Raw genomic sequence first — 11052 nt, forward strand, 5'->3', positions numbered from 1 at the left:
CATTTACAACGTCAATTAAATGTTGTAAATGTAACATTAATTCTGTGATTTTTTTTGTGTAATAAGGACCTCAGATGGAATGTATTTTGCTCAAATAGCAGTAGCTCTCAACAAGTTTGAATTGAGTTCAGGTTGAGAGGTGTTGAAAAGCATACCACGATTTATGTCCGGTTCCATTGACTGCAGCAGGACACTGTGCACTGCTGGCACCTCTGCTGACTTGGTAAATTAATGTCTCCGTTTTTTGCCCCTCCTCACAGTTAGTACAAACACAAGGAATGTATTTTGTATTCAATTTTAATTTACAATGCACAAAAACCCAGTATACATTATGTAAAAAAGCAAGTTGCCCAGCAACCCTCATACTTAAGCAAAATATGCCAATCAAATATTCATGAAATATTGACTTTAGTCTCATTTTTAAGAAGTTTTACACAATAGCTTTATTTTAGCCCAACCTGATACAACAATACAAAAGTATGCAGTCGCCGATTCGCTATTACTCTATAGAGCATCATTTTTAATTAGTTGTTTAAATGGTTCTAATCATGCATAGCCTTTCATGCTTTTTTTAAATGTTTAAAACTTCAGGTATAGAAAATGAAAATATACATTAATTAAAGATGCTTCAGACATCTTAACGAGATTGCCTTGTCTTTTCTTATCCTCCCCCTTTTTAATCTTCTCTTAAACGGGAATATACATCTTAAAGGCTGTCTGGTGAGGCTATGACATATAGCCTGAGGTACAAAAGTCTATCTACAGCGACTCCAAGAACACACAGCTCTATGAGAATCAATGAGGGCAAAGGTCACGTGGCTATTCGATTAACTTTTAGTAACACCTCCTGCATATGCACAGTCAAACATATTTCTCTGAGACTGGTCAGGGAAACAAAGTTGCCAATATTTGATGTAGTCAGATAAAAAGCTTCTTCGGATAAGTAACTTTTCAATATAAATAAATTTGGGGCACGTCAGGTGATTGATGACTTGAAATTTTCAGCACCAGTCATTCTAAATCCTATCTTATTTGCATCATCAACAGTATTTACACAGACACAAAAGTTGCTGTTATGAAATAAGTTTGTGTTAATTTAGCTACCAACATCCTAACATACAGGCTAGAGCTAATATTCTACTCTATCTTTCCTTCTCCACCCTTGTCAGAATTGGAGGCTTAACTGTAGGGATTTAAGGACTACTGGTAATGGGGACACTGTCTGGAGTCTGATGCAATATGTTTTGTCTGCCTACGGTCTGTTACCATAGATACAACAGAGTATTTGCTATAATAAGACATGGTCAACAAGTAAAGAGTTTGAATCAATCCAAGCTGACAGGCAAAAAAGCAGGAATACAAACCAGCTACTCTTTGCATCTGGAGACGTCCTTACTTGATCAACAAATTTGGTAGCCCTAATTCCAAATCATAATGAATAATGTTAACTGTGGTACTGTCTATTAGCTCAGTTTTTGAATCGTATTGTCAGACATTAGAGTGGAGTGACTGAACACATTTACTATTATTTACAGTCAAATCTTTGTGACCAGCTTTGGCCGGATTTCAAAATTGTCTACCGAGAAGCTTTCACAGTCCTCTAAGATATTGCGAAGTTTCAAGTCACTGAAACATGGTGCTTTACAATTGAAAGTTCTAAAAGTTATCTCCAGCACATCAAATCAGAGCGTGGGTTGGACTTTCTGCGGTTGCTATGGCCACGATGTCATAACATTCTGCACAAGATACAAAACGAGTGAAAAAGAAACTGAATTTGAGTGTACAAACAGAAGTTAACAAGTTAAGCACTGCGGACAGTACACATTCCAGGACCAGGAGGGGAAGAAAGCATAATACGATTAAGTAAAATGATTTGCCTAGAGAGCCTCCACACAGCCCACAGCATAGCACACTGCAAACCAACATCAGGCCCTCACTGGCTGCCGTTACTGCTGTTGTTGTTGTTGTTGTTGTTGCAGATGTCTCCGGGGCCTCCACCAGAAGCAGGGTTGTCTGCGAGATTGTGAGCATGCTCTAGAAACAGGTCTTTGAGCACACTCAGTTCTTTGCTAAGCAATTTGATTTTGGCCTCCAGTCTCTCGTTCTCCTCCTTCAGCTCATTGACGCGCTGTTGGGTGTCCTGCGCCTTCTGCTTGCTGCGCATGCGGCTCTTCTTTACGGCCAGGTTGTTGCGTTCTCTCCGTTGGCGGTACTCGTCGCTATCTTTATCCATACTATTCTTTTTCATCTTGCTGGGTGGTTTAGCCTTACCCCCACCTCCGGGACTCACTGGAACTAATTGAGGAACCTGTCAGAATTATAATAATGTCACACATAGTAATGATAAGCAACAGCATATTCAGTATATGGCTAATTTGTGGTTTTGACTTTTACATTCCAAGTCTTCTATAAACAATTTTCTTTAAGACTACAAGAAACTGAATGGGTGGATGCACTTTATGAATACATATTATGAATGCATGATATTGAAGAAAAATGCTATATGCAATAACGGTACAATACGGTTATCCGGACCACATGTGATGACCTACCCCAACCCCGCCCCTAAACCTACCCGTCACTGGGGTTACGACCAACCAAGAGCGGTTGTGGTCACGTGTGGTCAGGTGTGGTCCGGATAACCGTATAGTACCGCAATAACTTGTTAAATGCAATATTCAATATGCGTTACGATAACGCTTTGAGTGTGTAAGATAAATGTATATGTTAATATTTAAAAACTGAAAAATATATAACCAACATACATGTTTCACATTATTTTTGTGAGAAGGAAGCAACCCTACAAAGTGAACAGCAGTGTTTTACAGAAGAATTACATAAAAAGTGAGTGTCATTTTAACGTCAGTGTAAACCAGGGGGGTTTAGGGTTTCAGGTAGGCCTACATTAGGTTTAACAACAGAAATTGAATAATCAAATATAAAAATAAAACGTTGCTTAGTCTTCACTGTATGAATTAAATATACACTGATTCTTATTAAAGCTACTGAAGTTGTTCAGTCAAGAGCAGTGCCAGTGAGTGATTTTCTCTTTGTCTCTTGTTGTTTGATTAACATTAAGCACACAGATGGAAGCAGGTTTATTAGGCTGCTGTCCCTTTAAAGGTCCTGATATTCTTCAAGCGAAATCGAAGAACAAACTGATATGACTTCATTTCAAACAAAATCAGGCCAAATCAAAGTTCGTTTGTGTTCATTTCATGAGTTCGAAACGCCTTGCAAAAGCAAACTTTCTGGAAAAGTTTGCTCCGGCTGGTAAACTCCCATTGGTCCATGCCGATTACGTAATAGGTAGGTATGCGCTAAGGGTCGGCGACTGTCCGCCTTCTTTCACATAGAACTCTTCTCTGGTTTATTTCTTCTGTTGAGTCCGTCGAGGTCAGACATTCGCGGGTAAAAACGCTAACACAGTGGAGAGTCGCTTTGTAGTAGAAAATGAGGATGAAATTAACTACTTTTCATGTTTAATACTGTAAAGCTGCATGCTTTTAAGCAATCTATTGTATTAAGTGCTACATAAATAAACGTGACATAATTTTCCTGGAGTGCCGAATTGCAGAGCTTGTGCAAATATCCACGTTGCTTTGAGTTAGATCAGATGCTTTTCTTATGCTTTCTTTAAAAAATGCTTGCTGTTTTCTCATTTTTGTTTTGTTTGTGTTTATTTTGTTATTGAGAGAAAAGTACGCAGCACATATTTACATATTCATCTTACCGTCACTCTCAGCAGTGTGGGCGGTTGTTGGATGTTCGCTAACAGTATATCGCAGGTCACGTAGCCTAATTCGAACTTCTTTTTACCCCTAAGCCAAGAACGAAAAAAAAAAACTTTGCTGTGAGTATATCGGGGCCTTAAGAGCTGCACGGATCCAATATGTTGTTACACGTGACGTGCACTTTCTTTCTCAACCATTTAGTCCACTTAAGACATAACTGACCATGTTTATATGAATACTCACCAAGATGGGCAATTTGACATAATTTTGTGTGTATTTGGCCACGTAAGCTACAGAAGAGAACTGATTTCGGGATCACATGGTTTCCGAGAGGCTCTTCCTGTGCGCGCGAGTACTTCGCTCATTGCATTTAATTTAATTTAATTTAAACATTAAGCATGTCACACATATGAAACAGTCATGCGTCTACTCTTTGCTGTCTGTGACGACCTAAAACTTGGACTTTTTGTAATCTCTTGGAGTATGAAAATCATGCAGGTATCACAAGACCTTGTGATATGCATATCGTGATATGTACATCTGTGAATTTTTGTTATATCGTGCAGCCCTAAATCACACCATGGTTTAAGCACTGCAAAATGACACAATGCAATGCTTTGATCTTGGTTTTGCAGAGTCATTTATATTCATTAATTCATGGGTGAATAGATCAACTTATTGATGTGTGTACCTGCTGTAGTCCTGCAGCTCCTGCGGGGTTAAATGCACTATTATGAGGCTGATTCTGTATAACACTGACACCGTTCTGATCTGTGCTGGATATCTTCTGTTGCAACTGCTTGTTCATTTGGATCCACTTCCACTGTCTTTCTCTCAGCCTCTCCGACCTATGTTGTCGGGCTTCGCAGAGCTGAAGTTGGTGTTAGCTGGTATTGAGTGAAGCTGGATGCCACAAAATGCAGCCGTGTGCCTAAAAAAACAGACAGAATGGAGAGAAAGAAGTTATACAAGGTACTCTGCACACATCAGCATCATTCTCCATCACACTTTTACATATTTTGTTGGCACACAATCCCCACCTGAACAGATGCTTTACGCAAAACGCATTATTTCAGCAAAATGCTGCAACACCTGAAAGTCGGCTCAACCGCTTGTGCTTATCCGTTAGCATTATGTTGTTGTAATCCGACCGTGCCATGTCAATGTGCATATGTGGCAAATTTTCTTTCTCTCAAATGAGCGCGAGCTCAAGTGTTGCCCGCGGTTGCATCATCGCTCGCGCTCCCACCCGCTCATTTTTTTACACGGGAGAAGGGAAACTCCGTAGTCATGCTGAACTACGCCGAGCTAAAGTTAACATTTTCAACAAACATCAGAGTAGTGACGATACGGTAAAGAAAATTTAAGTTTATTAGTGGACATTTTAAAGCCAGACAGTGTTTTGTATGTTGTTTTGAGTCATGACAGGCTGGTTACATCATACACGGAACTGTGGGAATGAAGGGGAATACCGCTGACTAGCTTTCAACAACAGTATGCCTAACTTACATTCAAAAATGGCAGCAGATCCAGTAAATCAGTATTGTATTCTATAGCGTGGAACCCTGTACAACACCCACAATGTTGACACATGTCACTTTAGGGCTACGTGTGTCCGTAGCCAGTGGGATCAACTGCAGGTTAGCAGGTTGGCTAATAGTTGGCACATTCCTAACCATGACGTCAGGCCTCTAACAATGAACTGAGAGCTCATACAGGCTGTTTTCTAGCTACATAAAAAGTTACGCGAACGAAGAATAACGATTCGCAGTCGATCGCGATCATGTTTTATCGTCGGTTATGAAGCTCTAGCTGGCCTCAAGATCCGGGAGTTGAAGCGATTTTGCAATCGAGTGAGCGGCACGGATCCTGTTAGCGAGCCGTCGGTTAATTGATTTAAAAAATACATTCGACAGTCTGTATTTCTATCTTACAATATCCCCGCAAAACTTACCTTCAAAACGTTCCAGGCTTACAAGTCACCACTCGAGTTAATAAAGAATAATGTCCTCTTTGTTCACGGAAAAATAAGCACAGGTTGAGGTGTTATTGTTTGGTAAAGCGGCGCTTGGGAGTATTGCGAAATCTTGTGACCATGTAGGGAAATCTGCTCTCGCAACCAATCAAATCAGAGGGTTGGGAGACGACGAAATATACTCTTTGAATGACATGTCCCTAAACCAATCAGGCTGCATTTCTCGGTTTTGGGAGTTTTCATGCGGTAAAACGTTAGATCTGTCAAGAATACTAAACAAGTTAACAGTAGACTACTATAGCTCTCGTTTCATAAAGCTGGTGAAATTTAGAATTATTAAAAGGAAGTATTTTTAAAGATTCATAGAAGCGAGAGCCAAGCTAAATAAAGTTATTATTGGTAATACTCCAGAGTCCAGTTTATAATTTTGCGTGATTAGCCTATCTTGGACTGAGGCTGTAGTCTGGTCAATTCTTGCACTTTCGACTTCTGGAATTTATTCTGATTGACACTCCACCAACAACAAATGAAACATATCAAGTCAGATAAAATATTGTCATGTTTGGCTATAGTCTTGTGTTTGGACAAATTTCCGTAGATCATCTTGTCCTCCAAAATAGGCTATTTCAGTTCCATATTTAATTTACCCCCCCCCCCCCTCCCCCCTTTTTTGATGGCGTGTTATTTAAATAAAACATGTACTTTTGAATCTAACGAGAGGACCTTTATTTTTTTTTTTTTTTTATGCAGTAACATAACCTGATAGGCTATATGGCTCCAATACAGCATGGAAATTTCTAAATCTGACATAAGGTAAATTAAAGCAGACCAAAATAAATCAACAGAAAACGTAATTATAACACATCTGTTGCTGGCTTCTCGTCTCATTCTTTTAATTATGTGCCAGGCTCGCGCTGTAACAATAGAGGGAGCTCCCAGACTGCTCACTTTCAGCGCATGCAATTGTCAAGTTGCTGTGTGCTCTCCAGCCTCTCTCGCTCATGTAGGTGAGACGTGTGCTGCTACACTGTTAGTTTTGGCAAAGTATAGCCGCCCTACGTAGTTATTATTGTTCCCAAAAGATTCTCCCAAGCGCTAAGAAAATAATGGATAGCACAAATACGGCCAGCGGAAAATATAAGAATAAACACAACAAATAAACACAAAGATAAAATCATCTATTCAATGGGATGGCTTTTTTTTGGTGAGATTTAATGTGGAGGCGATTCATTTGACTTTTAATTTATCAAAACAAATTCATATGGCATATAGGCCTACATGGTGCGTTTAATATTTTTCAAGAAGCAAGTTTTAAGGCAACCGCAATGTTTTCTTTTTCGTTTACTCTTTTATCATTTTTTCTTTCTCTCTCTTTTCGTTTTTTGAAAAGGCTGCTACAATACTAGACCTATCGAGCATCAAAATCTAAATTAATTTAAATTTACAATGTAAAAAACATAAAGATGCATATTTAATTTTATGAATTATTATTAATTATCTGAAACGCATATTATTTGACCTATAATTCAATAATAATGACATTTCTGAAGGTATCGATATCAATGCGTGCGTTGAGCTCTCGCGCAGAGATCACGCAGTGAAGCATTAGGACCCAGAGCACGCCCGCCCTCCAAACTCCAAAGCGTATATAAGTGGACTGAGAAAGTATTTGACAGATGTGAAGCTCACACGCTGATGGTGTAAGTGTCATATTAAAGGAGATCCTGAGTGGCGTTTCAGCCTTTAAGCTTTCATTCACTTTACGGCCAAGTACACAGCCACGACAGGCTGCGCGCTCGCCTGTCCCGACAACTTGGAGCCAGCACGGCTTTCTCCGGCACTGCGAACAAGCTGGATTCCCGGAGCTCTTCACCATGCCTGGCAGGTTTTAGATACCCCATGGAGCAAGCAAACCTCTACGAGGTCGCCCCACGGCCACTGATGACCAGCCTTGTACAGAGTCAGCAAAACCCTTATATCTACAAAGACACCGCTGGAGACCTGAGCGAGATCTGCGAGAACGAGAACTCCATCGACATCAGCGCCTACATTGACCCCTCTGCCTTCAACGACGAGTTCCTGGCTGATTTATTCCACAACAGCTCCAAGCAAGAAAAGCTCAAACTGGCGAGCGGAGACTACGAGTACCCCCACGGCGCCAATGGCACACCGGGGGCCCCGCAGATGTATGGCTGTCTGAACAGCTACATGGATTCCTCCAAACTGGAACCCATCTACGACAGCCATGCACGAATGAGACCCGTGGCCATCAAACAAGAGCCCCGGGAGGAAGATGAGCTCAGCCACTCGATGCCACCCACATACCACCACTCTCAGCACCACGCGCCACATCTATCCTACCTTCAGCACCAGATCGCGCACTGCGCGCAAACCACCATGCACCTCCAGCCGGGCCATCCCACACCTCCCCCGACGCCCGTACCCAGCCCGCACCACCAACACAGCCACCTGCCGGGGGGCTCCATGAAGATGGGCGATCGAGGGAAATCCAAGAAACAGATCGACAAGAGCAGCGTCGAGTATCGTATGAGGAGGGAGCGCAACAACGTAGCCGTGCGCAAGAGCCGGGACAAGGCGAAAATGCGCAATGTGGAAACGCAACAAAAAGTGATCGAGTTGTCGACGGATAACGAAAGACTGCGCAAGAGGGTGGAACACCTCACGCGAGAACTGGAGACGTTACGGGGCATCTTCAGGCAGCTCCCAGACGGCTCGTTTGTCAAAGCCATGGGTAACTGCGCCTAACGGAGCGGGCTGAACTTTTGAAGTAACTTTAGCGTGATTTTTACGTCTGCTGGATAAACGCTGACACATTCTGAAAGTGTTTCTATAGGAGCCAGGCAGCTGCGGTATACATGTGCCTTTTGTACAAAAAAGAGACAAAAACAAACAAACAAACAAACAAACGATAAGCTCATCTCTTCACATTTGGACTAGCTTGTTGTAGGTGTAGTCTTGTTAGAATGTGTTAGCTACGCGAAATATATCAGTGCAGCTAATGGGCATGATTTCACCCTGTCAATGTACCTTTTATGTTAAGTTACCAGCTTTCCTAAATCCCCCTCCCCCCCTGCCTCCTTGGGTTACATACAAACCTAAAGCGACAAAAAACTTTCTTGCCATAGCAGGCTGTTTTTCCACCACACCTGCTGCTGCACAACATTCACTGTATGATATTGTTGATTTAATACTTTTTTTGCAGGGGGTGGGTTTGTTTCATGGACGGCAATAGACAAAATGTCAAAGCATAGGACTGGAACTCATAGGTTTTTACTGTGGTAGACTATCTGTCATTCATAACGCAGACTGTATGCACTATGTCGTCCAAACGCGACCTGTTGAAGCGCAGTGTGAACATTTTTCCATGATTCGGGTACTGATCTGTAAAACGCCTGTCAGTATACGCTTTTAGAGTAAACGCTTTGTATTTATGCAATATGATTGATAAAAAATGTGAAAGGGTGCATATCTCTATGCAATGTATGTTGCTGTCATGAGAATAATTCCGGTGGACAATCACCGTGTGCTTTCTCACTGGTTTTGCAGTGAAGTCCTGTCTTGCTCTGTAAGTGTGTGCATTTCATGTGAACTTTTTCTTTCTTTTTTTTGTACATCAACACTCGAGCAGAGACCGGTTTCAGTGCCTTTTGAGTTTTGCTGTCTTTATCGTCATCTCTGACTGAACTTGGACAGAAATACACAGCAAGGAAAAGGAAGCACTTTTTCTTTTTTTTCTTCTTTTTTTTACAAACGGCATATTGCAAATGTTATACGAATGTTTAATATGTTTCAGTTTTAAAATGAACATTATATATAAATATAAATATATATATGCTAAAATGATGAATTAAAACATTGTCTTACATATGTCTCATCCATTGCCTTCTCATTTTGAGCAGTTTTGCAACTTAATATGTGTTTGTTTATAGCTATGTAGCTATGTTTGAAATTCACCTTACTTCGTTTCTTAGTTTGTCGCGCTCGTGTCTAGTATAATTCCCTCACTGTTGTGTGATTTCTTTTGTTACTCTGTGTAGCATCAGCCCAAGAGTGTTTAGTTGACACATACAATTCCCTCGACACCGATAGGTGGCGCTCGAAAGTCGTTTAAGTCCAACATGCACATACATATTTTTGAAACACGCGTGAGTAAAACTGGAAACCAGAACTAACTGGAATAATACTTGTAGAATAACTTTGTTTATAGTTTAAATTATAGCTTCCACATCATTTGTCTTTTACGTGAATACGTGAATTACGTGAATTCTGCGTTTCCAGAAGGATCCCTTCAGCTCATGCAGGGTCTTTGAGCTTCACTGTTAACTTTCACTCAACAGTCATTCACAGCGCTAAATATTTACAGTGAGTTGTTGCACTTTTAATAGAGTTGCAGTTCACATTGAACACATTGTCAGTAAAAGATCAGGGTCACTGATAACGACTTGTGAGTACCACTTTCATTGATTAATGCCTCAGCCCTCAGCTCTGAATTGATCAAATTATCCTTAAATTAGATAATGTAGAGTGCTACTGATGTCTTTATTTCTCTTGAGAATACTTTTCATAGAGAAAGAGAGACAGGCTCTCTCTGACCTGTGGAGACGTGTTACACTCCATTGTTGTCAATTGACATGTTTTTACATTATCAGCTGTGGAATGATTGAATCAATAAATCAAGCCCTTTTCCAAACCTCTGTAGAATGATGGCACACACAGAATCTGTCTCAGCCAGGTTCAAGCATAGTTGTTAAGCCAACATTTTCAGTCTCACTTGTACTTGCCTGCCAGCTCTGTTCTGTGGCCAGCTCTTTTTCCTCATTCAGCTTCACCTGTGAATGATCTGCTTTGTCTCGCACTGTTTCTATCGTAAGTCAGAGAAGTGTCTGTACACTTCCATTATTCTAGATTAATAATATTAATTCTGAATTGAATGAAACTTAAATGGGAAAAGTCTGGTAATGTGCTGATGTTTCCGAGACTTTTCCAAACTTTATGGCAAAAAAGCACGACCAGACAAAATACACCATAATGGAGTCTGAGCGACAAGTTAATTGTAGAATATTTATAAATTGTTATGAATTATGAATTATTCAAGAATAAAAAGCACATTTTTAGTTATGATTTTGATAATTTTTTGTTTAAAAAAAAGATAATCAGCCATTTTGCTAATGTAACTTTTTGTAATTAAATAATTGTAAATTAGCCTGCCTTAATGCTGATTAATACAAAGGACGATGACAATAATGATAACTATAAAGATTTAATAATCCAATTCTGTGAGAATAGGGTAGTCTACTCTATACCATATCTATAACGATAACA

At 40.3% G+C, this 11052-nt stretch overlaps 2 protein-coding genes across 2 annotated transcripts; one reads left to right on the forward strand and one right to left on the reverse strand.

Moving 5' to 3' along the window:
* Positions 1–281: 281 nt before the first annotated feature.
* Positions 282–5864, reverse strand: cebpg (CCAAT enhancer binding protein gamma). The gene is made up of 3 exons (XM_081348815.1): positions 5689–5864; positions 4426–4665; positions 282–2308 (listed from the first exon to the last, which is right to left on the reverse strand). Exons 2-3 carry the CDS (start codon positions 4540–4542, stop codon positions 1934–1936), a joined length of 492 nt encoding a protein of 163 aa, XP_081204941.1. The 5' UTR covers positions 4543–4665; positions 5689–5864; the 3' UTR covers positions 282–1933.
* Positions 5865–7099: 1235 nt separating this feature from the next.
* Positions 7100–9597, forward strand: cebpa (CCAAT enhancer binding protein alpha). Its single transcript, XM_081348801.1, has one exon. It carries the CDS (start codon positions 7609–7611, stop codon positions 8473–8475), a length of 867 nt encoding a protein of 288 aa, XP_081204927.1. The 5' UTR covers positions 7100–7608; the 3' UTR covers positions 8476–9597.
* Positions 9598–11052: the final 1455 nt, after the last annotated feature.

This window comes from Scardinius erythrophthalmus (genome assembly GCF_964197995.2).
Source record: "Scardinius erythrophthalmus genome assembly, chromosome: 2".
Classification (NCBI taxonomy): domain Eukaryota; kingdom Metazoa; phylum Chordata; class Actinopteri; order Cypriniformes; family Leuciscidae; genus Scardinius; species Scardinius erythrophthalmus.

Bases quoted from the DNA above. Each gene is read 5' to 3' on its own strand.
- cebpg (XM_081348815.1), bottom strand. From the start codon at position 4,542: ATGAACAAGCAGTTGCAACAGAAGATATCCAGCACAGATCAGAACGGT. The intron at 2,309-4,425 runs GTACACACATCA...TAATTCTGACAG, and splicing joins GAGCTGCAGGACTACAGCAG to GTTCCTCAATTAGTTCCAGT.
- cebpa (XM_081348801.1), top strand. From the start codon at position 7,609: ATGGAGCAAGCAAACCTCTACGAGGTCGCCCCACGGCCACTGATGACC.